Below are 27,482 nucleotides of genomic sequence, written 5' to 3'. Positions count from 1 at the left end.
AGTCATGGTGGTGCACACCTTTAATCCCAGCACTGGTCTACAAAGTGAGTTCCAGGACAGACAGCCAGGGCTACACAGAGAAACCCTGTCCAGGGTGGGAAAGGAAAGGAAAGGAAAGAAAGATTGATTCCAAAATGCAGAGGAAAACTTTTTTTTTTTTTTGTAAACAAATTAGATCATACAGTAAACAGCTGGCATTTACTTAAGTTTATTTTTTGTCAAGCTGTACCGAAAGCTTTATGTTTTTAACTTGTGTTCATTCTCACTGCAACATTACAAATAGATACTGTTACTTTCATCTCTTCAGAGAGTCACACCATGATAATTTGCTTAAAGCCACATCCACAGAAATGATAGCACTGGCTCAAACCCACACAATTTATTTTTTCTTCCCTCACATGTATTATTAATAGAGATTTGTTTGACTCTACTGATACTGATAGATACAGGTCAACTGGATTATTTTATTCTTTAAGAGTCCCAGCGTTCTAATCTCTGGTCACTGTGTTAATTCTGAAATGAGTATGAAAGGTTTTAAGGAAAAAGAAGGATCTGCTATCAAGAAATTAATGAATCTTCTAGCATTTGAAGATGTGATCTTAGCTGACTGTGAATGTCCTTTGATGAAGGAGACATTAGTAAACCACTGATCTTGTATTTAGCTATGGAGAGCTAAAAGGAGCCAAAGATGTATTTGTATGTCTGTCTCCTGAGCACTGTTAACCTCCCGAAAACAGAAATACTTTGTACCTCTCAGGGATAAGAATAGGATGTCTGTGCAGGTGCTTACTTGGAGGTTAATTTCAGGGCTTTTTCTTTTGTTTGTTTGCTCATTAAACTTTAATTTTGATAGATCGCTTTTCTAAAACATTGCTGATCTTCTCTTCAAATTTTCCAATTGCTTTTCAGGTTTTTGTATTCAGATGAAGTTCAAATTGGTCCAGAAACCGTTATGACCACCCTTTATACTGCTAAGAAATATGCAGTCCCTGCACTGGAAGCACATTGTGTAGAGTTTCTCACCAAACATCTCAGGGCAGATAATGCCTTTATGTTGCTTACGCAGGTAAGTGAATGTAGCAAAAATAGTAGTGTAAAGATTGAACATAACCAGATGGCATTAAAATATATTCTTTATGCTGTGGTTGAGAGTGTGATACAATGAAAATTTCTGAACATACTCATTTTTAATTTTTGCTGGATCTGAAATAAAAATTGAGTATTTAATAACAGGAGTTCTAAGATTGACTCTCTTTTATATCTGTGCCAACACCTGAACTTTCTTGACTCACTACTGAAGCAGTTACAATATTAGGTTCATATGAAATACTATTTATGCCTCATTAAGTACAATCCATAGAGTAAAAGTGTATAGCCTAGTGATGTCTTTATAAACAACATAACTAAAGGACCATTAACCATCCCTAACGTGTTATGTATCATTTTGTTAGGTGTCTTCTAACCCTCTTTAGATAAAAATAAATTATTTCTGTTTTTAGACACTGTTGTAATACTTTTGTGTGAACTGTGTTTAAAATTAGGAGTTCATAAAATAGAATCCTGCTTGACATGAATCCTACATGACAGCACATGCCTGTAGTTCCAGCACTCAGGAAACTGAAGCAGGGGGAATACTTAGAGCCATCAGAAGTTTGAGGCCAGCCTGGGCAACATATTGCAACTCACTGAAACAAAGCAATATATATTCCTGTTGAGTTTTAGTACCAGATAATTACTGGTGACTTCTAGGTCAATTCTCATTTTAAAAATGAGAATTAAAATCTGTTCAAATTAACTGCCTGTCTGAAGCCTCACAGTAAGTGTTGCAAGGCCCAGGGCTCAACTTTGTAGTTGTTTATTCTGTTATGTAGTAAACATCAGGTGCTTTAAAAACAGACTTCTTTATTAAATATTTGTCCTTAAAGAAAGACCTTGCTGATATCGCTCTTTGTGGACATAGTTACAGATATCCACATATGCCAGAGACTAAGCTAGTAATAATAGCAAAATGTATTAGATGATGGCTGTTGAGTCAGATACCTTTCTTAAGTTGTTTGTGTATTTTAATTAATCTTAATTAGAACTTCATGAAGTGTTGCTAGTCAGAGTGAAGACTTATGTACCATTAAGAAACTGAAAGTCTGCGGAGAGTTAGAGAAGGAACAATACTAGGGATGGGCAGAAATTGAGGCAGAGGTGAAAGAAGTTAACCAAAGTCATATAACAGATTTGTGCTATTTCTTGCCTAACAACAAGAAACCATTAAGAATGATATATTGTTTAAGGAATTTTAATGTTTTGGAGCAGATTAAGTAGCAACTTTTTTGTTTTGTTTTTGTGTTTTTTAGATAGGGTTTTTCTTTGTAGTATTGGTTTTCAGGCTGACCTTGAACTCACGAGATCTGCAGGGCCTCTGGTTGCCTAGTACTGGCTCCCTAGTGTGCCAAGACGCCAGGCTATGTAACAACTTTTTTGCTTTTTGAGACAGTGTTTCTCTGTGTTGCCTTGGCTGTCCCGAAACTCACTCTTGTAGACCAGCCTAGCTTTGAACTCACAGAGCTCAGCCTGTCTCTGCCTTACAAGTGCTGGGATTGAAGGCATGTACCACTACTGCCTAGCAGTAACAACTTTTATATTCTTTTTTAAAAATTTATTCTTTTTAATTTATTACAACTTACTTACTTTGTGTCCCACTGCAGCCCCCTCCCTCATGCCCTCCCAACCCCATCCTCTCTCCCTCTTCTCTTCCCATGCCCCTCCCCCCAATCCACTGATACACAGGCTCCCCTTCCATCTGACCCTAGCCTATCAGGTCTCATCAAGACTGGCTGCATTGTCTTCCTCTGTGGCCTGGTAAGGCTGCCTTCCCCCCCACCTCAGGGGCAGGTGATCAAAGAGCCAGCCACTGAGTTCATGTCAGAGACGGCCCCTGTGCCCCTTACTAGGGAACTGAGCTACCATGGGCTACATCTTTGCAGGGGTTCTAGGTTATTTCCATGCATGGTCCTTGGTTGGAGTATCCGTCTCAGAAAAGACCCCTGTGCGCAGATTTTTTGGTTCTGTTGCTCTCCTTGTGGAGCTCCTGTCCCCTTCAGGTCTTTCTATTTCCCCCTTCTTTCATAAGATTCCCTGCACTCTGCCCAAAGTTTGGCTCTGAGTCTCAGCATTTGCTTTACCACTCCTAGGCATATATCAAAAATATGCTCAAGTATATAACAAGGACATTTGCTCAGCCATGTTTATTCGTAATAGTCAGAATCTGGAAACAACCCAGATGTCCCTCAACCTGAGGAATGGATACAGAAATTGTGGTATATTCACACAATGGAATACTACACAGCGATTAAAAACAAGGAAATCATGAAATTTGCAGGCAAATGGTGGGAACTAGAAAAGATCATCCTGAGTGAGGTATCCTAGAAGCAGAAAGACACACATGGTATATACTCACTTATAAGTGGATATTAGACATATAATATAGGATAAACATACTAAAATCTGTACACCTAAAGAAGCTAAGCAAGAAGGAGGACCCTGGGTAAGATAATCCTCATTCAGAAAGACAAACAGGATAGATATCGGAAGAGGGAAAAAAACGGGAAACAGGGCAGGAGCCTACCACAGAGGCCTCTGAAAGACTCTACCCAGCAGGGTATCAAAACAACTTTTATATTTCAAATTCTGTTATTTATAAACCAAGAAACTAAAGTAGTATATTAAGGATAGTATTTTATTATTAACAAATAGTTGCTACCACAAAAAATTTGTACAGAATTTATTTTTTTCTAGCTTGAAAGATTAGTGTTTTGTTTGAACAACAAATAAAAATAGTCTGGCTCCCAATTAAAATGTCTGTTGAAGAACTGGGCTTTTAATCCTTTAATGGCACATGCCTTTAATCCTAGCACTCCAGAGGCAGAGGCGGGCAGATTTCTGTGAGTTTGAGGCCAACCATGTCTACATAGTAAGTTCCAAGATAACCAGGGCTACACAAAGACATAGAAACCCTGTCTTCAAAAAACAAAGCAAAAATCTGTTTGATAGATTTTTTTTTTTCACTTTATGAAAATGCACTAAATTTATTTAAGAATGAATAAACTCTGGTTGTAGACTGGATCCTCTACTAGAAGGAAAAATGTTACAGATATAGGACCAGGTCAAAATCACAAAACTGAAATCAGCCAGCAAATTAAGGACTATTATATTAATTTAATTTTGTATTTATCAAAACCAACTACTAAACTTATGTGAGAATATCCTTATTTTTAAGAAATTTAAAAGCCTAAAATGTATGCAACTTACTCTCATGGTTCACTACCACGCAGGTGTTGTGTGTTTACAGAGGTTTGTATGGAGAGAAAGAGAATAACTAAGATGCAGTAGGAACTTTTTAGATAGGTAATCTGGATATAGCATACATCGAAGTGTGTATGTGCTATCCTTAAAACTTTCTGTAAACTTCGAAATTCCAAATTTTATGGGAAAAATACATGAAATAGAGTTAATGTACTAATACTTTTTTATTATTTAAAGCTGATGTTAGCAAATTAATATAAAGAAGCCCAGTGCATAATCCGAGGAGAACATTTGTTCACTTGCATCTGATTTAGTGAATCTGGGTTGGAGAAATCACTCAGGGCAGTGCTTGTTGTAAAATCAACAGGACATGCATTCAAATCCCTAATATTCACATAAAAGCTGTGCATGTTACTGTGCCTCTGTAATGCCAGCATTGACAGGCAGAGACAGGTAATAGCCAGCCAGCCTACCTCAGCTGTTGAACTTCAGGTTCAGAGAGACTGTTTGAAAACAAGGTGAAGAGTGATAGAGGAAAGCACTTGGTATCTCTGGCCTGTGTGCATGTAAGCGGGCATATACGCACACATATATGTTCACATGTACACACACATACACAGAAACTCAGTTACAGAATCCTTTAATATTAATTTTACTGGGACTAACAAGATGGCTCAGTAGTTAAAGAGCTGCTCTCATAGAGGACCTAGATTCAATTTCTAGCACCTGAATGATGTCTCAATCTTCTGTAACGCAAGTTCCAGGGGAGCCAAATCTCTTTGATCTGTGCAGGCACCAAGCACACACACAGTACACATACCTACATGCATGCAAAACGCTCATACACATAAAACAAATCTTTCAGAAAAGAATTTTACTTAAAATTAAGTGAAGACCTAAGAGTGTCATTTCTGGTGTGATTAATTTGTTGGGTACCTGGAGCTATGGTGCTCTAATGTTCTTATACAGCTTCCATCACAACAGGAATTGTTAAAAACAATTGTGATTTACTTTTTTTTCTTGGTAATTGATGTTCTAGTTCCCAGTGATGCTAAGACTAAAATGTTCCATATTGGACTGTATCCTATCTAACCAGATGATCTTACACAAACACTGCACTGTGTGCTGTGCTTTACCTAACCTAGAGAGAGTGCGAGGGACCAGACTAAGTAACACAGCAGGAAATAGGCTGTGATATATATGCATATGAAAGTAAAAAGAACAAGATTGCTGATAATGTGAAACATTAATATTCTTTAGCCTTCCATTTTTCATTGTCAGAATTTGCATAATTAGCAATTATAGCTGTCTACAGTATCAACTTAGAATGTGCACAGTCTGAAGGGAAAGTAACTGAGAGTAAGATGACTGTTTCTTTGTATGTATAGGCGCGGTTATTCGATGAACCTCAGCTGGCTAGTCTTTGTCTAGACACGATAGACAAAAGCACGATGGATGCCATAAGCGCAGAAGGGTTTACTGATATTGACATAGGTAAGTTCCCAGTAAACAAAATGTTTGCATTTTAGGCACATCGATATCTTGTCAGCCTTGGTGGGAAACTGTATAAATTATTGTTTTCTCCAGATGATTGATGGTAATCTACCTCCTTATAAGTTCTGCTTTCTTTCATCGAAGCTCAGTGTGCTTCAGAAGGTACCAAATTACTAAAATTGCTCACCATCTTCATGGGATTGTACTAGAGTCCTAGAGCAAGTAAAAAGAAGAGTAAAATGTGATTTGTCTTAAATAACTGCTAGTTAGAGATGTCAAGGAACAAAATATGTGAACATTAGGGTTTTTAGCACGTTAGTAGATTAGCTAGCATGTAGCTGTAACTTGCCTTTCTAAGTAGGTACCAGATCTGTGGAAAATAATTACTTGGCAGCTGCAAAAAAATTGAGATGTTACTTTAAATTGGGGTTGTGTTAGGAAAATAATGACAAAAGAGGTTCTGATATAAGCCTTAAGGAATAGATAGTACTTGGACTGGGGATATGGCTTAGTGGTAGATTGCTTGCCCGACATGCATGAGGCTCTGTTTCCATTCCCAGCGCCACAAGAAACAAAGCCCCTGAGCAGTGAAAAATGACAGCATTAGGCATTAGAGACAGTGGAATCATATGGAGCATGTGTGGCAGAGAAGTGCTGGCAGATCGGTCCAGATGGTAGAGGACCGTGTAATGACAGGCTTAGGTTGCAGGAGAGTAAGAGAGCTAATTATGTAGCTTAAATTATCTTTTTTTATGGTGAACCAAACTGTGTCATCAGTCCCGCTCTTTTGGAATTATATACCATATGCCCTATTTGTTTCATTTGTAGATATTTAAAAAGGCATTTCAGACAAAGCAGTCAAAGGAGAAATACTAATTTACTTCCCCATGTTAGATTTCCTCCATCCCTTTGTGGCTGTTTTTAGTCTTCACCAAGAAGTCTGATGCTCTAAAATTTTTGTATTCCTTTCTCTCGTTCACAACAGGAAGTATTTTTAAATATATATATTTTAGACCTGGTTGTTCAACCCCGGAACTTAATCTTGAGTATTCTTTTCCATTTATGCCCACATGCAGGCTCACCAGTAGGAGATGCCCGTGATTCCACTTTGAAAACACATCCTACATCTCACCCTTTCTTGATCTGCTGCTACTATATAAGCCCATGTTCTTCTTATTTGGATGGCTTAGAATGATGTTTATACATGAAAAGATCAGGTTGTATTACTTCTGTTTCCACTACAGAAAGAATATAGTTAGTACTTTTTAAAAGCGTAGAAGATCAGCCCTGTTTAAGGCAGGAGAGATGAGGCTTGACTATAGTAACAAACCCCAAAGAGCATTGTGGCTCCAACACGACAGCAAGGTCATTTTGTATTTGTGTAGTAGTCCGTAGAGAATGTCCTCAGCAGGTAGCTCTTGGGCCTGATTATTGCCTGTGTCTTGTTAGCAGATGGGAGGGAATACCCACATGTAAAAACACTTGGCTCTGAAACAAACAACACCCTTATTTCATTGTCAAGAACTCAGACAGAAGAGCCAACCGACTTCAGGGCAAGCTAGAATGTATAGACAGTCACTTGAGAGAACAGGATTGTAATCAACAGCTCAAGCTCAGTACAGCTGCTGGTCTCCTGTCTCTTGTTCATTTATGTTGGACAGGATTCATTGTATTTCAAGCCTCCATATTTGTTACTCTTTCTGACTAGAATCCTTTTCTTTTGTATCTTTGTATGGCTACCTGCTTTTAATTACAGGTAAACTGAGACTTGAGGCACATTATCTCAGATCTACTTAATTAAAATAAATATCTAAACAAAATTCCTGTTCCTTTACTCTGATTTAGTTTTTTTCTTATTTATTGCTATTTGAAAGTAGGTGTTCATCGTTTTTAAGCGTTGGTTGTCTGCTTTCCTTTATGTGATGGCAGGGCCTTTGTCTTGTTTACCACTGTACTTCTAGAGAAGACAGCAGAACACAGTACATATTGAGTTAATACCTGACCAGCTGCAATAGAATGGTGCCTTTCTCTCCACCTTGTGTAGTTCTCACATAGGAAACCAGGATGATCCTTTTAGAGTATAACTTAGCTCTGCTTATAGCACTGCAGTGAGTTGTTCAAGAACTGACACCTTACTCTTTCCCAGGACATTTGAGTGTGCTTCTCTTTGATAGTTAATGTAACATTCCATTGTCAGTTCACCTGGTCATTGCTCAAGGCCTTTGGAAGAATTTATACTTTGTGTTTTACTGAAGGGCAAGGGCTAGTACACTGTTGAGAGGTTAATGAAGCATTGTTCAATCTTAATTGTTTTTTATTAAGGGGCTGTCAAATGCTCCATTTGTTTTTCATTTGCATTTGAGTGCCTTACATGTAGCAATTGTTTTATGAGTAGCTTTTGTATTTTTCATGCCATTAGAGCCTGAGAATCTTGAAGTGTGAGTGCTTAGCTGCTTTGTTTAACACCCAGTGTTATATTATGTGTATGAATCATAAGTGGTTGTCTTTTTATCATCTTAGGCTCAGCTATACTTTGTTGTTTGTTTTTTAGTTTTTAGAGACGGGGTTTAGCAGAACCCTGGCTGTCCTGGACTAACTTGTAGACCAGCCTGGTCTTGAACTCAAAGATCTTGTCTCTGCCTCCTGAATGCTGGGATTAAAGGTGAGCACCACCACATCTGGAGTTCAGCTATACTTTTTTACACACACTTGCCAATAGAAACCTACCAGTAGAAGGACCTGGGTTTTCCTCTTCCTGTTTTCACACCATAGGCCAATTTGCCTGACATGTATGTGTTGAACTTGGGAATTCTAGAAAAAGTGTAGGAGCCCAGAGGAAAAGGCACTGACTTCAGGAGTTCATACAGCTGCCTTAGATTTAGGAATTCTCCTCCTCCTCTTTCACCTCCCCCCCTTCCCTCCTACTGGGTTTGAGCATGTGTTCTAAAGGAAGAGAGATATCTTAGCTTTAGGAAGAATCTTTGTTACATGGATATAACAAAATGATTTGGGGCCAGCAAGATGGCTCAGTGAGTAAAGGTGCTTGCTATAATGCCTAATGTCTGGAGGACACTTATGGTAGAAGCAGAGAACCAGCTCCTGTAAGTTGTCCTCTGACTCCCACCTCTGCACTGTGGTGCCTGCATACATACAAATACACACATAAAATTTAAAAATAATTAAAATAATTCACATTGTGCCGAGGGTAGTGTGATGTGGTTTTAAGTTTATTTTTAACTCAAGTTATTAATGAATTTGATCAGTGGTCTGTTTTTGGTTGAAGAGATTAAGTAGTTCTTGTTTTTTTTTTTTGAGATAGGGTCTCACTCTGTAGGCCATACCAGCATGGAACTCACTTTGTAGTCCAGGCTGGCACTGAATTTGTGGTGATCAACCTGCCTGAGCCTTCAGAGCACTAGGATTATAGCAGTTAGCACTATGCCTACCTAATTGTGTAGTTTTTAATTTTTACTTATTTTATATGCATTGTTATTTTACTTGTTTTTAGTTTGTGGGAGGATGGTAGATCCTCTGGAACTGGAGTTATGCACTGTTGTTAGTTGTCATGTGGTTGCTGGAAATTGAACCCAGATTCTCTGGAAAAGCAGCTACTGCTCTTAAACTCTGAGCCATCTCTCTAGCCCCTAATTATGTATTCTTAATCTAACAAATAATGAGGCATGTTAATTTTCACTTAATTGTGAACAGCTTCATAGAGCCTTAGTTCAAACTAATTTGCTCAGCTAAAATGAAAATAAGAAAACCTTGATATTTAAAAAAAAAAAAATCCTGGGGACTGCTAGGGTGAGTAAAGGTGCTTTCCCTCTGGATGGATGACCTGTGTGCTAGCCCCAGAACCCAGATAGTAGTAGAAGGAACCTACTCCCACTAGTAGTCCTTTGAGTTCCACATACCACCTGTATCTCACCCCCACAACAAATAATTTTGTTTTGTTTTGTTTAGTTTTGGTTTGGTTTGGTTTGGTTTTTTCGAGACAGGGTTTTTCTATGTAGCCCTGGACTCACTTTGTAGACCAGGCTGGCCTTGAACTTACAGAGATCTGCCTGCCTCTGCCTTCCTGAGCTCTGGGATTACAGGTATGCGCCATTACACCCTGCTATTGAATATAAATTGTTAAACAAATTTTTATTTAATAATTTTTAACATATTGAACCTCTGTCCTATATATTTCAATGTTACCTGCTGTTGATAAGCAAATATTAGCTTTAAGTGTGACTCTAGAAGGTGGTTTTTTAAAATAATTTTCATATATTTCTGAATAATTTATTTACTCATATTTAATGCTTTAGTTTATTTCTGCTGTGTATAAGTATAACATGCTTTTAATTTACATTTAAAATGTAGGGCAACGAGATGGCTCGGTGGGTAAAGATACTTGCTGCCAAGCCTAACAACCTTAGCTTAGGGCCAAGGACCTACTAGGGAGAAGGAAAGAACTTCCTCCCAGAGTGATGGGACTACAGGCTCAGACCCTCCATTCTTAGGCAACACTCCAGACTCTTCCCCTACTCTTTTGCAAGTGTCCGTCTAACACAGCTTTTGTTTATTTAAGTCAGTCCTCATTGGAATGGAAATTCTGTGATGGCAAGGACTTAGTTTTTTGTTCAGTGATTGGTCAGTGCACAGAGTAGCTAGCAACAGTGAATGCTTCAGAATAAATACTTGCTGAATTGATTGTATCTGTAGACTTCTTTCTTATTTTTTGTGAGTTACTTGTTGCCCATTTGTTGCTTACTATTATATTTATTATATCATATATCATATTCTGGCTATTTAAACATGCTTAATAAGTGGCATAACTTTATCAGGAGGACTAAGTGATAAGTTAGTTAACTGTTTACCTTATGTAGTTTTTAAAGGATATCTTTTATTTATTCTTTGACAGTTTTATGTATATATATATATGTACATATATAAACAATTTTTAAGTGAATTTAATTTCTTAAATTTTTTAGTATTTTAAAGGGAAAAACCAATAATTTTTTGATTACTACAATTATTACGATTTGGTTAATACAAATTAGTGGGTTTTATTATGGTATCCGTTTCCCAATCCCATCCCACCAAAACCCGTCCCCTTTACTCATGCTACTTCCCTTTCTTTTCTGCTTTCATGGCACATACATCCCATTACCTTCTCTTTTCTCCTCCCTTTAAGGTCTGTTCTTACATTCCATGATCCGCTTTCTAGTTACACACATGCACGCCCAGAAAGTTTAGGACCACAGGAGAGAGCAAATGCTATAATGATTGAGTCCAGCTTGTGTTTTTTTGTTTTTTGTTTTTTGTTTGTTTGTTTTGTTATGTTGCCACACCCACACCAGTGTCGCCATAGTAGCATGTGCTACAGGGTGGGAGACAAGCTTTCTTCAGAAATTCGCTCCCTGGAAGGTCCCTGGCAGATTCATCCCACTTGGAAAAGAGATGTATTCTGAGATTTCTACGCTTTTTCAGTTGTGGCTCTCGGGCTGGATTAATGAGTTTTTTGATCTTTCTCTGTGACTCCTGAAACAGTACAACTAATTTTATAAAGAAATTTATTATTAGTAGATTATTAAAGGCTTTAATAAAAATAAAATGTAAAAGGAATGTTTAAGAAAAGCAATGAAATAGATTTAGTATTAATAGGCATTAAGAATAGTGAAAAAATAATAGGCTCCTTCTTAAGAAAATAATTGCATGAGAGGTGCAGCTGGCGGGAGTTTCCCCTCCCTTCAGTGCCTTGTTTCTAAGGAAGATTATAAATCTTTAGCAGGACATATGGAGGATGGTTAACAAAGATGTAGTTAGATTTTGATACAGAGAAAGATTTTGGCAGGCATCTGACTTAGCTCCTGACTTTCTTCTTCACTGGTTAGCAAAATTGAAACTGCATTTGAGGTTTCTTTTTCTTTGCTCTGATCAAAAAGTTTTTAGGCCAAGATTATTCGTGGGTACTGCTTTATATTTGACTACATTTTGAGTTAAAATGTAAACTTTGTATTCTTGGTAAAAGTCTGAATGTTCTGGGAAGTATGCCAATTTTAAGGTGCCTTTTGTAAAATCATTATAAAAATACTAGCTTGATTTCAGTAAAGTGCAGCAGAGCCAAAACCATCAAGGTGTCTCTGTCTGTCAATTCATCGCCGAAACCGTGTCTTCCTGTCCAAAGCCTTGTTCTCCCGCGGACGATGGGAGCCCGACTGGGCCGGTCCGTGGCAAATGTGATTTACAGTCCTACCCATTTTCCTGCAAATATAATTTTACTCTCTTCAGTTGGTCTGCATGTCTGGTTCTTTGCCAGGATGGCTCTGTAGTATAATTCAGCACTATGATGTGATGCCTTCAGCATTTCTCTTTCTGCTTAGGATCATTTTGGCTGTATAAGAACTTTTGTGCTTATATCAGCATTTAGAGTAGTTTTGCTAGTTCTATGAGGAATGTCATTGTAGCTCTGATGTAGATTGTACTGAATATGTAGATTATTTTCAATAATATTTTTATAGTATCAATTCTGCCGATCTTCATGGAAATACCATTTTCTTGTGTCTTAATTTTTTCTTTAGTTTTAAAATTTTCATTTATTTATTTAAAATTTTATTGTAGAGGCATTTGTTGCTGTGCCCAGCTTCTCCCCCTTAGGATAGCCAGCCTCTTGTGCTCAGAACTGGGCTGGAGGGAAGCTGAGCAGGGTGTGTGGGTGCAATGCAAGGCCTTGGTCGACAATGAGTCCACGGGCAAAAAATACACACCCCCAGGAACAGCTTCAGGGGACTGGTTCTGTTTATTGTGAGGAAACAGGGTCTTTCTGCCTCTGGGAAAGTAAGCAGGGTCTCTGGGGCAAGGTTTGTATGGCCATGTACAATTGGCAAAAACAAGGGTGTTGAAACGAGTACTTCAGGTGTGTGCTCAGGGGTCAGGGACTCTGAGGGGGAAAAAACCTTGTAATGTCAAACAAGGAGACTGTCAGGGTAGTATATTCTTACTGGGGTTGATAGTGGGGCAGCTGACTTTCAGGCACTAGGTTGAGAGAGGGAAGGGAGCTCTCCTCTACTTTTCCCCCATTAATCCTGGGCTGCTATGGTCCCATTGTCATTTGTTCTTTTTTTTTTTTTCTTAAGCTATTGTGAATGAGATATCTTCTCATTTCTTTCTTGACATGTTCATTATTCCTGTATAGAAAAACTACTAATGGGCTATTGAGATGACTTAGTTCCAGCAGTCCTGGAACCTGGGTTAGGATCCCTGGTGCCCCTATGGTAGAAGGATGGAGCTCACATCTATTAAATCTTCTTTCCCCACGCATGTACTGTGGTCTTCAGGGCCTTTTAAGTACAGGGTCATGTCATTATATGAGAATAGGAATAATTTGGACTTCTTCCTTTCTTACTTGTATTCCTCTTGTTTTTATTTTTTTCTTTAGACTTTGAGCCCTATGTTAAACAAGAGGGGATAGTAGACATCCAGATTTTAGAGGAAATAGCTCTTAGTTTTTTTCAACTTGATATAATGTTGGCTATAGGTTTGTCATACATAGCTTTTATTATGTTAGAAAATGTATCTTCTGTTTTCTTTAGGACTTTTATCATGAAGGGTTATTGAACTTTACCAAATACCTTTTCTGTATTTGTTGAGATAATTATGTGATTTCTGTTCTCAGTCTGCTTTTATGTTGTATCATATTACTGGCTTGCTTATGTTGTTCTGTTGAATATATCCTAGAGTTCTTGGAAGCTTTGGTCAGACTCGGGTTTTTTCTTTCTGTATATCAGTATATATTATTGTCTCCACCTAGCCTTCCATTCTTTTTTTTTTAATACATATTTTTTATTCCCCTTTTTTTTAACTTTTATTAGTTACACTTTATTTACTTTGTGTTCCCCCATAAACCCTTCCCTCCTCCCCTCCTATCTCACCTTCCCTTCCCCTTCCTCACATATCCCCCTCCCCAAAGTCCACTGATAGCGGAGGCCCCCTCTCCTTCCTTAGCCCTCCATTCTTGATATCCTTTCTTGTCTTCTAAAAATGTCATAGTTTCCTTGCAGACTATTTTTCTTTGTTTCTTTTTCTGTTTTTTTTGAGACAGGGTTTCTCTGTGTAGCCCTGGACTCACTTTGTAGACCAGGCTGGCCTCGCAATCAATCCATCTGCCTCTCCCGAGTGCTCAGATAAAGTCCTGCACCACCACACCCAGCTATTTTTTTTCCTTTTTTTATTTAACATTTTTATTTTTTAGTTTCTCCTCTAAATTACTGACCATTGCATCTGCTTTGCTAACTTTTGTGCTGTGTTTAGAGCCTAAATTAATTTGCTTATTGCCTCATTCAACTGTTTTAGCCTCTTTGTGGCCATAGATTGTGTGTGTGTGTGTGTGTGTGTGTGTGCGCGTGTGTGCGCACGCATGCCCACACACAGGCACACACACCAGAAGTCTGATGTCTCTCAATTTGCCTTATTTAAGTGGCTTCTCTGGCTAGTCAGCAAAACAATCCCCCTATCTCTGACTCTCCTGTAGTAGGTTCACAAATTTATGCTGCCACACCTTGCATTTTATATGAGGTCTGAACTCAGGTTTTCATGCTTGCAGAGCAAGGATTTTACTGGATGACCCATCTCCCTTGCCACTGTTGATGCTTTTTAAAAGTAGGAATTGTTTTCTGGCATTTCATCAATCCCATTATCTTTGGCTTTCTATATTTGAGGAATAATAAACTTGTGAAAGTGTCATAGGGGCTTGTTCTCAAATATTTTGTTGTTCTTTTTGTGTATGTTGGTTGGGGTTGTCTTCCAGTTTTGTTTTGTTTGTTTGTTTGGTTGGTTTTTTTTTTTGAGACAGGGTTTCTCTGTGTAGCCTTGGCTGTCCTCAAACTCACTTTGTAGACCAGGCTGGCCTTGAACTCACACAGATCCACCTGCCTCTGCCTCCCCAAGCACTGGGATTATAGGCATGTGCCACCATGCCAGGCTTTTAAAAAATTTTTTTTAAGTTTTATTCATTTATTTTTATGTATATGAATGCTGTATCTGCAGTTTACACCTGCACACCAGAAGAGGGCATCAGATCACATTACAGATGGTTGTGAGCTACCATGTAGTTGCTGGGAATTGAACTCAGGACCTCTGGAAAAGCAGACCACTGAGCCATCATCTTCCAGATTTTATTTTACCCTTTATCTCTCTCTCTGTTTCTTTTATAGAAGACTTTCTGGTAAATTATATTCATGGGATTTATGTTCCCTGCTTCTGTTTAGGGTAGAAACCAATTGCAGTAACACAAACTGGTTTGACAACAGCCCTGGTGTTAATCTGTAACAGAAGACACATGAGAAGGCTCAGAAGCAGCAGTGATTGTACTTATTGGGGAAAATGTAGTTCACAGACTTTTGTAGCTAAGATTATGAATAGCCTATAAAATGAGGTGCTAGAAAAGAGAAATGTGGGAAAATACAGTGTGTTTGAGAGGGAAAGTATATGGATAAAAGGGTATGCGAAATAAGAAAATAATACAGAGTAGGTGCAAAGAATGAATGATAACAGACAGATAGATGCTAAAGCAACAACCAAAGAACAAAAATATAAAAAGGAAAATAAAGAGTAATAATGAACACTAAAATGAAATAGAAGGTATTAGGACCGTGTTTATTACTTATTCCTGGTTGGGATATGGTTTCTACTTCCCCTCTGATGTCTTCTGTAGCAGTTTCTTACAGGTTGGGGACGACTGCTGGTCTCAGGAATGCAAACACACTGGTGTGTCCTTGCTTTGAGAGAGTGAGGGTGGGGCTTCACTCTCCTGCCAGAGACTGCATTTCTTCTTTTCTCTCTCTCTCTCCTTTTTTATGTATTCTCGCATGTATTACATCCAGATTGCAGTTTCCCCTCTCTCCCCTCCCCTCACTGTCCCTCTACCTCCACTTTTCCTCCACCTTCCCCTTCACTTCCCCTTAGAAAAGAGCAGGCCTTCCAGGAACATTGACCAAATATGACATAACAAGCTACAGTGAGACCAGACACATATTCTCACATCAAGGCTGGACGAGGCAACCCAGTAGGAGGAAAAGGATCCCCAAAGCAGCCAAAAGAGTCAGAGACAGCCCCCACTCCTGCTGTTAGGAATCCCACAAGAATACCAGGTTACACAACCATCACATATATGCTTGTAACCCAGGTCAGACCCATATAGGCTCCCTGATGTCTGTGAGGCCACTTGAATACCAGTCAGTTGATTCTGTGCGCTGTGTTCTTGTAGTGTTCTTGATCCCTTTGGCTCCTCCTATTCTTCCTCCACCTCCTCTGCAGGGAGCTCTACCTAATATGGCTATGGGACTCTGCATCTGCTCCCATCAGTTCCTGGATGAAGTCTGTCTGGTCTTTCTGATTATGATAATGCTAGGCGTCAGTCCCAGAACATCATGTAGGCATGGCAAACTCTAGGTTGGAGGTGTTGTGGCTAGGTGGGTGTCCCAGTCCCCCTACCTGAGGCCTCACCTAACGGTTACAGCAGACAGCTGGTTCAGCTTCCATGTCCCCCGTCACTAGGAGTCTTTGATAGTGTCACTCTTGTAGATGACGTGGCGTTTCCATTGCACTAGGTTTCTGCCTTATCTACCTCATCCCCAAAATGCACCTCTGGCTCCAGGTGTCTCCGAGTATTCTCTCCCCCAGTCCAAACTTGAAGTCTATTCTAGGTCCCCATTCCCAGGAAGATCCCTGCATCTCCCCTTAAGCCATCCTTGTTACTTAGCTTCTCTGGCTCTGCGGATTGTAGCATGATTATCCTTTTAATATCTAGTTATAAGTAAGTACATTCCATGTTTATCTTTCTGGGTCTGAAGTACTGCACTAAGGATGAATTTTTTTTCTTCCATGCTAGCAAATTCATGATGTCTTTTCTTTTTTTAAACAGCTGAGTAATACTCCATTGTGTAAATTATTATTATTATTATTATTATTATTATTATTATTATTTACTCCATTCTTTGGTTGAGAGACATTGAATTTGTTTCCAGTTTCTATTATGAATAAAGCTGCTCTGAACAGAGTTGAGCAGGTAACCTTGTGGTAGGATGGACCTTCTTTTGGGTATATGCCCAGGAGTGGTATGGCTGGGTCTTGATGTAGATGGAGTCTGAATTTTCTGAGAAACCACCAAATTGATTTCCAAAATGGCTGTACAAGTTCGCACTCCCACCAGAACTTACAATAAAGCACTTTGTGAAACAGCAAAATATCCTTTATTATTGTATTTATTTATTTATTTATTTATTTATTTATTTATTTTGTAGATACACTCTGTGCAGTTCTAGAAAGAGACACACTGAGTATCCGAGAAAGTCGCCTTTTTGGAGCTATTGTGCGTTGGGCAGAAGCAGAATGTCAGAGACAACAATTGCCTGTGACGTTTGGGAACAAACAGAAAGTTCTAGGAAAAGCACTTTCCTTAATCCGGTTCCCACTGATGACAATTGAGGAATTTGCAGCAGGTAAGACTGTAACTTTACTAATTTGGAACTATTTTTAGAGCAAAAAAAAAAAAAGCAGACTTACTAAGTACTTGTTACATAATATATTTGTGTATAATTTCATTTAGTTCTCATAAGAGCTGTTTAAGATAACATTCACATTTTATAGGTCAGAGAAGTCAACTAGAAAAGATTAGTGCCTTACCCAAGGTTAGAGGAACGGTATCTTTTGGCCTTTATGGATGCTGCTTCTGATTAAAATGAGACAGACCTGGTTTTCAATTTCGGTGTGTGACTGGCACCGAAATTGAAACACTCTGTAACCCCAGTCCTCTTCTGGCCTCTTTGGGCACCAAGGACGTACATGATGCAGACATGAGTGCAGGCAAAACATACATACAGAATAAAATAGTAAAAATTAAAAAGAGCATCCATATGCATGTCATTTGGTATCCGTGTAAATATTTGTTGGGGATATAAGCGTAGAACTACTAAGCCTACAATAAATAGTTTAGCATTAGTTTATCCTGTCAGTTTTCCAGTGTGGTTTTAAGTCCACACTGAAGAACAAAGTTAGGACTGACAAAATTCAGTTTCATTTTTCACATAGCATTCTTTTCTTAATACTTTGTATCATTATGATTGTAGCTTGCTCCTATTGCTGTGATTAAAGACCATGACCAAAAGCAACTTGGAGAGGAAAGAGTTTATTTCATCTAACAGATTGGAGTACTTTCCCAGCATATACATAGTATTGGGTTTAACCCACAGCAACAAAAAAGCTATAATTTTGTGATAGAGTTTTCTCTTAGAACTGCGATTATAGGTACATGTTTTAATTTTCAAATGTTTGAGGATTTTATTTTTATTTTCTTTTAATTCTGGTGGCGTTAGAACATCTATTTTGTATCATCCCAGTCCTTTGAAATTTGTTGAGACTTGTTTATGTTCCAACATGTCCTATTTTAATAGATATCTGTGTATACTCAGGTGGATGTATTTTAGGTTGTAGAATACAAAAAAAAAAAAATCTGATGAGTTCTATACTGTTTAACAGTTTGAATAATCATGTATCTACAAAATGAGTATTCTAAAAATATTGTTTAAAATTTTAATGTAGCTACTGTCTTCTTTTGTCCTGTCAGTTACTAAGAGAAATAAGTTCAAGGTTTTGATTGAAAATATGTTCCCAGTTGGTTCCATAAATCTTTTCTTTGTATATTTTAAGATTCTATCATTAGGTACATTAAATTTATGATTACTTTTATTGGATTTATACCATTATCTTTATTTTATATCCCATTTCAAATCTAGTAAAGAGCTTCAACTTTGACACTATTGTAGTTTTACAACCTTTTTAAAAAGCTTTTTTGTACTTTAATTTTCTAAGGATTTGTTTTTAATTGTGTGTGTGAAAGAGTTGTTATGTGCATATGTGCAGGTGCCCAAGGAGGCCGGAGGTCTTGGTCCCTCGGAGCTGCCATCACGGGCGGTTGTGAGCGGTCTCTGTGGTGGCTGGGGTCAAACTGCAAGCGCAGTCAAGTGCTATTACTTGTTACACCATCTCTCCACATCCACACCATTTTAATTAGGTTTTCATTGTATTTTCATACCAGTTACATTCTTATAAGCTGCATTTTTAAGGCATCCAATTCTACAAAGATTGTCTTTGACTCAGAATAGTTGATTTACATTTTAAAAATATTGGTGCATATGATTTACCATTTTGCTGCTTGTTTCTACTTGACTCAGCTGTGGTTTTTGTGGTAGATCTTGTTTGTTTCCTCTTTCTGTTCTCTTTTATTTTTTATTTTTGGAGGAACTGAGTGATTTCTGGTATTTTGTTTTTAATTTGCTTATTAAACATTCTTTTACTATTTTATTTTATTTTATTTTTTTAGTGAAAAGCAATTTTAAAGAGAAGTCAAGTATCTTTTACTATACTTTTGGTGGGTTACTTGATAATATACAGATGTCCCTTATGAGATTTTAAAAGTAAATCTTAAAAATTAAAAATTTCAAATTAAACTTTCTCATGCAGTACAAAAGACTTTACTAGTATTTAACTCTCTTCGGTGTTTGGTGCCATTTCATGTATTTTAACTCTGACATTTTAAAGCCTGTAAGATGTTATCTTAAAAATCAGTAGTCATTTGGGTTACCTGTAAGTGCATGTTTCCTGGTGATCGCTGTGCTTCTGTCAGGGACCATTTCTGTCAGCTAAACAGTATTTCTCAGAGCAGGTGTTAGGCCACCAGAGTCTCTTAATTCCTTTCCAGTTTGTTCATCCATAAACCTCTTTCCTGCTTTGACTTTCAAGGGTATGTTTCTGGGTCTACAACTTCAGTTTAGATATACTCTTGTTTCTTTTTGGTTCTCATTATTTTCCTTGGCCTAGTGTTATTACCTCTTTAGAAGGATACAAACCTTTTTTCTGTTACTTTAGGATTTTACATTATCCTTGCTTTCTAGTAGGTTGTTGATATATTAGGTGTATCCTTTCGTACAACAGAAGTCTTTGATTTACCTCTGTTAATTTTAGTGAATGATTTTGCCTTCTTTAAACTGTTACATGTTTTGTGTGACCTGAAGACTTTCTTTTTTGTTGCTTGCTTTTTTTTTTTTGTTTTGTTTTTAAGACAGTGTTTCTCTCTAGTCCTGGCTGTCCTGGCACTCACTTGTAGACCAGGCTGGCCTTAAACTCAGGAGGCCTGTGTCTCCTGAGTGCTGGGAGCTGCCGCCACCGCCACCCAGTGAAGGCTTTCTTTCTTCAAATGAGGAAATTTCTCTTGCTATAGGCTTGAATTGTGCATTTTTAACCTTGAAAAGTGTGTGGGTGGTTCGATTCAATAATGCACAAATGTGTAGAGACCAGAGGTCAGCCTTGGGTGTTGTTTCTTCCGAACTGTCCACATTGGTTTTCTTTTGGGGACACTCTCTCTCTTGGACTGTGCCTGGCTTTGCCTCCCCAGTGCTGGGATTACAAGTATATACCACATACCTGGCTTTTTACATGGGTGCTGGGGATTCACCTTTGCAGACTGAGGTAACTCCTTAGCCCTTATCCTTAAAAATTTAAGCCATCTAGAGGAAGATAAGTTTTCATTTTCATCTCTTGTTTAATCATATATAGGTTCAGTTCTGTTTCTTATGTCCTCTCTTCCTCCCCCCTCTCCTCTCCCTCCATATCCTTTTCTTGCTTGTTTGCTTTATACTCTTATTCACAGATTACAAGTACTAAAGCTTGTATCACGTATGTCGAGCTAATATATTTTGCTATTTTGTATGTGATTTTTAAATTTATTTAAGTCAGGGCCTTAAGTAGCTGCTGTGACTGGGAAATTGCTATGTAGAGTATGTTGACTGTGAACTTACTTAACTGCCGCTGCATCCCCAAATTCTGGGATTAATAGGCATGTGCTACTATACCTGGCTGTCATACTGAAAAAATTTTAAATTCTGTGTTTAAAATCAGTAGGCATCGGTGTTGGTGGCACATGCCTTTAATCCAAGCACTCAGGATGCAGAAACAGGTTGATCTCTGTGAGTTTGAGGCCAGCCTAGTCTACAGAGTTCCAGGGCAGCCAGAGCTACAAAGAAAAACCCTGTCTCGAAAAAACAAACAGCTTCCTAATCCAAATTTCTAGTATTTTGAAGTCTCTTATTCTCCTGCCTCTACTGGCTTTACAAGTTATCTTTGTGGCCTCTTTGTGAAGAAGCAGCACTAATTCTGTAAGTTTAAAGTACTCGGCATTTTTCTCCAATAAGAAACAGTGAATTGGAAAATTGTACTGTATGTGGTTTTCTCTTTCCATAGCTTTCACAACCATAGCTCTCATCTTCTGCTAACTTCTAAACCCCAGAAATAAAGTATTGTTCCCTGTCTGTACTGAAATGTCCCTTTGTTCAGATTATAGCCTCAGACAAGTATTAAGTGAGAGATGGAAGGTCACAAGACCTGTGTCTGTCCTTGGAAGCGATTTGCCACCAGAGAGCATAATTCTTTTGTTGAATAGAAGTCTGAGGTATTCAAGAGAGTGGACAGAAAATCCTCTATTATACTTCACTTATTTTAATACATTCTTCCAGGTTAGCCTCAGAAGGACTGATCAAAACTTCAAATGTATACTAAAATCTTATATGCTGTTTATTTTCTATTTCTCCAGGTCCTGCTCAATCTGGAATTTTGTCAGATCGTGAAGTGGTAAACCTCTTTCTTCATTTTACCGTCAATCCTAAACCCCGAGTAGAATACATTGATCGACCACGATGTTGCCTCAGAGGAAAGGAATGCTGCATCAATAGATTCCAGCAAGTAGAGAGCCGCTGGGGTTACAGTGGAACAAGTGATCGAATCAGGTATCTGTCCGAGTGTGGGCTTGGTGTGTGGGTGACTATAGTCAGAGGTTCAGTCAGAATTTGATAGCTTGCTTAACACAGGGTGAGGCCAAAACTGCACACACACAAAAATAGTAATTAACTGCTTATAGCAAATAAGAGTAGGAGCAAATGATTTAAGTATTTGATCCAAGTAAGTAGAAGATGAATATAGAAAGAGACCTAGAGAAATTAAATAGGCAAATGAAGAAAGTAGTGAGTTAAAAGTAGGAAAATTGATCACTCATAGTCTGTTTTCCTTAAAAGATCAACAAAACAAACCAACAGAAAAAGCAGTTCTTTAAATTCAAGTTTAGAAATCAAAATGTGACTACTAAAATTTTTACTTTAATTCTGGCTTACTCTGTGCTAATAAATTGAACATCTTGATGGAATGGATCATTTTATAGGCAAATATAAATTACCAAAATTGACCGAAGAAGAAAGCCTGAGTAGACCAATTACCCTGGGAGGAATTAAAAGTTATCAGAGAACTGTCCATTCACAAAGTTTTTACAGGTGAGTTTTTTATCAAACATTCAGGAACAGATTTTCCTTGAGGAAAATACCATGTGGTTGATTACTTAAGGAAGAAAAAAATCAGGTAAGAGTTGAACAAGACACATATTGTAGGTCAGCATCACCATAGAGGAGATTCTACATACGCACTCTTCCTTAAGAGAACAGTGCTGTGAAAAGAAATGGAGTGTTTGGAGAGTGACCTAGCAGCTCAGTATTAATATAATAATACAGTTCATTATGGTAGGAGACCGCAAGAAAACAGTGGTTCCAACAGACAGTGAGGCTATTGGGGTATGTGTAGGGGTGCTTTTGATCAAATGTTACTTTTGTACCTGGTGATAACTAGTAATAGGTTAAGTCTAGAAAACATTTGTCTAACAATGATAGGCTACTGAAGAGAAATTAGAAATTAAAAATCTAGCTAGAGATACCTACCAGCTGTGCTGAGTTTCAGTTATGATTGATGCAGTCATAAATTAGAGCCCAATATAGTCAGAAAGGAACAGGCCTTCCAGTTAATTCTAGATGTACATTACTATTATAGCTCTAGGAAACACAGTTTTTCTGTGTAAATATTTTTTACTTCTTCCTTTAATAACTTGAAATTTATATTGTCATAATTTAGGGGATAAATGGCCTATCTGTAGCACAAATACAATTTACCTGTAATGCAAATAAATTCAGCTGATAATAAAAATTTAAGGAGAAATAATGAATCTGATAGTACTTCAGTATTTAGACTTTAGGACACTAGCAGGCAAACTGAAGTGTATATCTCCCTATATATGCATACTCATATGTGCCAGCTACTAAGTATGCACATGTTAATGCTTTCTATTCCAATATTTGACAAAATTGAATCAGTTCTATTTCTATGGAAATGTATTCACATTTCCATATATGAATTTATCTACTGGCTGAAAGTTATATGGAACTCTAAAGTCATTACTCATCTTTTTAGTTCTTTTCCACCAGGAACTTTTTATTTGCATGTTTCCAACTAAACTAAAGCTCTGCCTTCCTGTTTGAGCTTCCCCACAGAGGTAAAAAGGGTAAGGGCAGTGCAGGCAGTGCAAGAAACTCTGCTCTGGGCTGATGTAAGGATTGGGTCCAGGTGAAGCAGCTGTTAGTAGGGCAGCCTTGGCCAGCTCCAAGTGCTCTTTTTGTAAAATGAAGAAAACAGTGTAGGATGAGTTGTTTGTAGGATTTACATCTAGGGTAGGTGTGTGTCTTCACATAAAACAAACGCGTACGAGTATAAATTTGCGTGTGCGAATATATACATAATTACCAATGACAACAATAGTGGTAAAGAGTTTCTTATTATATGGCACTTGCCTTTTATGGAAGTCAGTAAAGTTGCACTAAAATATCTTCAGTTTATAAATGTGATTACAGCTTGCAGTCACAACAAAAAATTTTCCGTCATGTTTGGGGTTCTTGGTTCTAGAAATCTGTTCTGTACATCACAGGAATTGTATCACTGGTTCTTTGTGCCTCTAAACCTTAGGGTGAAGAGAACCTTACCCAAAACCTATTGGAACTAATAAAAGAATAATTGCTGCTTAAAAATGTAAATTTGAGATTATTTTCCTCAAAACTTTGTTTAAAAGATTAGCATTACAGAAATGAGCAGTGGTGACGGTTGTACAGCGATGTAAATGTACTTAATACCACTTAACCTGTACACTTAATGCCTAACGTGGTCGTTTATAAGTGTACTGCCACAATAAGAAAACCCAAGACTTGAAAGAGTAAACAGCATTGAAGTGCATATTTCACTATATTGTAGTAAATTCTATATCGTGTTGAACATTACTGTGATAGAGTAGGACTAAACTCTGGTGCATAGCAAATAGTACTATGCAGATCTGGAGAACGATGGCTGGAACCACACTTGGATAGGGATAAGTTAACTTGACTATCTTAGAAAATTCCTTTCCTAAGTCCCATGTTTTGGGTAGAGGAGTGGCCTAACAAAATATAAAGTTAATTTGTGAGAATAAAGTCTCTTCTAAAAGGAGAGGAACAGTTCACCTTTGAAAAAGAATGATGGGTCTATAAAAGGTGTTATTTGAAATACACTGTAAAGGTCAGAAACCATATGAGGCCAGGTGAACATTTAGAATGAGATAAAAGGGATGGATTAGCCACCCAGAAATTAGAGCAAGTCAGTAGTTCTTTTTACTCTTTTTTTTTTTAACTTATTTACCTTTATTTTATGTGCACTGGCATTTTGCCTGCATTTATGTCTATGTGAGAGTATCAGATATTGGAGTTATACAGTTGCGAGCTGCCATGTGGGTGCTGGAATTTGAACCCAGGTCCTCTGGAAGAGTGTTGTCCTTAACCATTGAGCCATCTCTCCAGCCCTCATTTTTACATTGTTTTACATGATCAAGAATTTAAAATACATACTCTGATAATGATTTTTAATATACTTCATAGAAAGGGGTTGACAGGATTCATCTCCAGATTTATACGGTGCTTTAAATGCTCTCCTACTTACCAGCTGTATCTTCTGGGTTGTTTGTATTTTGTGCTGAGGGTTGGCTACTACAGACCCTACATACATTCTCTACCACCCAGCCTCACACTTAGGCAGTATTCTGATTTAATTTTAAAAAGAAGAAAATACAGACTTCATGATTAAAAATTACTGAAAAATTTTGGAGTGGTTCCATTACTGTACTGGTATGTGGCATAGCATGGGGCTAGGAACGTGTGCTACTGAGCTGCATCTCCAGCCTGGGCAGGTTAGATATCTTTTTTCCATGAAAGCACAACCCTGAATGTTTATCATTCCTGGTGTGAAAGGGAGCTGAGGGCCTGGTATGTAAGAAAGTATTTACTAAGGTGTGCTGGTGTGCCAGGAGTAGTAATAACCAAAGTTTTAGCTGAAATTGTTTTCCATTACAGATGAGCTATAATTATACAGTCTTTTCAGTTGCCTTTGTATTTAATGTCATTTTTTTACACATACATAAAATGAAGTAAGATAGATCAATATTTCTTGACTCTTGTGACCAAACTAGACTTGCTAATTTTTTCATGGAACCTTTATTCAAATCCACCAGTGGGAGTTAGTTCCTGTCTCTAACTATGTACCACCAATTTTTAGTTTAGTGCATTCACAACTCTCATCACAACTTATAATTTTTATTTATTCCTTCCTTTTTTTTGTTTATCACTATCTTCCATTTGGCAAAGATAGAAACTGTGCCTTGTTCACCAATGTTTCCTGGTCAGCCATACACAGGGACTAAATACGATAGGTCCTCAATAAGGATTTACTGAACTGGTGGATTGTCCAAGTGTGGGACTTTAATCTTAATGACTAGCATGTTCATGAGGGAGATTTGGATAAATAAATTAATCAACCATTATAATAAACATATAGGTATTCAGGTCACAATCTTTTGACTATACAGAACAAATCCTGCTTGTGTTTTGTTCACATTAGGTTTTGTGGACAAAGAAGTTGACATTTACAAAAGTGTCTTATGATGGTTTTCTTTTTTCTTAAGTAAAATTCAGATAACACTTTAAAAGCTACAGACTTCATAATATGAACACTTAGAGAATCGTTTATGTTATTTTGTAATGGGTTTCTTTCTCACAGGTTCACAGTTAACAGAAGAATCTCTGTAGTTGGATTTGGTTTGTACGGATCTATTCATGGGCCCACGGATTATCAAGTGAATATACAGGTACTCTCCTTCTCTGCTAGCATCCTGAGATATAACAGCAACTTTTCAATAAACACTGTCCTGACAAAAACCCAAGTTTTATTGTCAAAGGAATCAGGAAGCATCAGTAGTATTTTAAGCCATTTCTGCTTTGTGGTTGTTATAAAGTAAAAAAATCCAGTTTCAGGAAATTTGGATCCTTTACAAAAGTATTAGCATACCTGGAATCTTTTGTTCAGGAAACTCTTATAGTAAATTCCTGTTTTATTGACTTAGATGCCTTTTATGTTACTTGAACCTTCAGCACCTTGAAACTCTCTCATCACTTGACACTGCCTCAATCACGCTCTTCATTTAGGAGTGTCTGAATAATGCTGTTTCATGTTTTGGTTTGTTTGCCTTTTGTGTTTGTTTTATTTTGACAGGGTCTTGCATCCAAGGATGGTCTGAACTTGCCACCCCCAACTTCTATCTTCCTAGTGCTGAGACTGCAGCTTTGTGGCACCATGCTTAGTCTGCCTTGTTCCTTAGGGTTGCTCCCTGTAGTTCTTTCCAGTAGGACACTAATGTCCAATCTGAAAGGACGTTGAATGCCTCTTCTTCAGTTCTGTCCTGGCTAACAAACTGCTGCTCTCCCTTTGACTACATACCCTGTCCAGGAAAATTATTTTTGAATATGTTTTATACATAAAGTACACAAATAAAAGGAAGTAAAACATGTTTCAAGGTTTTATCAACAAAACAAAAACATGCCTCCTAAATGTTACTACTGTGTTCTAATAGCAAAACCTGTAATCAAATGCATGCTTTTCAAATGTTGCTACTTTGTATTCTTTGTGACTACAGCAATTCAAAGATCTAGTTCTGTGACAGCCAGAAAAAAAGGAGAAACTTGTTTTCTTGCAGTTTCCATGTATGGGATTAAGACTGCTAATGTATGCAGAGGCATATGTTCATATACAGGCATGTGTGTGGACGCCAGAGGAAATCTTTGGTGTCATTCCTTAGGGCCATCCAACTTTATTTGGAGACAGTCCCACTGCCCTGGAACTCACTCTAGTGCAGGCTGTGAAGTCACAGTGAAGTCACAGTGCTAGGGTGCTGAGGATCATACCCAGAACTTCATGCTTGTACCACAGATACTTTACTCACTAAACCATTTCCCGCGCCTGTTAAGTTTTACTAGAGCCATCTAGAAGGCTTTTTCTTCTTTTTTCTAAGTATTTATCTTGTTGTGTGTATGAGTGAACATATTTGCACCGTGTGCATGCAGGAGCGTGAAGAGCTCAGGGGAGGCCTTGGATCTCCCAGCACTGGAGTTAGTTGTGAGCTACTGTGTGGGTGCTGAAAACTGAACCCAGCCCTCTTCAGGGACACTCACTACGTTTTCTTAAAAGTTTTCTGCTGAACCATCTCTCCAGTCTTGAGGGGTTTTTCTTAGTGCCTTTGTTGGGTCCTCATCCCAGAGACTTGTGACATAGAAAGGGAGGTCTAAGGTAACAGACAGACATCCAGAAATGGAATTTTGTATGTGAAAGTTCATCTTTATGTGCTTGCTATTTTGAGATCCACTTATCTTTCACCTAACATGAGAGGCATGTACATCTCAAGACACTGCTTTGACTCAGTTATATTAATAGAT

At 37.9% G+C, this 27,482-nt stretch overlaps 1 protein-coding gene across 1 annotated transcript in view; it reads left to right on the top strand.

The window, feature by feature from the left end:
- Positions 1-27,482, top strand: part of Btbd1 (BTB domain containing 1) — a 38,825-nt gene that overhangs the window by 7,630 nt on the left and 3,713 nt on the right. The window contains exons 2-6 of the mRNA XM_021633064.2: positions 910-1,066; positions 5,685-5,790; positions 17,076-17,273; positions 21,419-21,611; positions 25,774-25,861. Of these exons, the coding sequence (XP_021488739.1) occupies positions 910-1,066; positions 5,685-5,790; positions 17,076-17,273; positions 21,419-21,611; positions 25,774-25,861 (742 nt within the window). The remainder of the gene's footprint in view (positions 1-909; positions 1,067-5,684; positions 5,791-17,075; positions 17,274-21,418; positions 21,612-25,773; positions 25,862-27,482) is intronic.

This window comes from Meriones unguiculatus, chromosome 14 (genome assembly GCF_030254825.1).
Source record: "Meriones unguiculatus strain TT.TT164.6M chromosome 14, Bangor_MerUng_6.1, whole genome shotgun sequence".
In the NCBI taxonomy this organism is placed as follows: Eukaryota; Metazoa; Chordata; class Mammalia; order Rodentia; family Muridae; genus Meriones; species Meriones unguiculatus.
The sequence above is the reverse complement of the archived record's forward strand: the minus strand, read 5'-3'. Positions and strand labels throughout refer to the sequence as shown.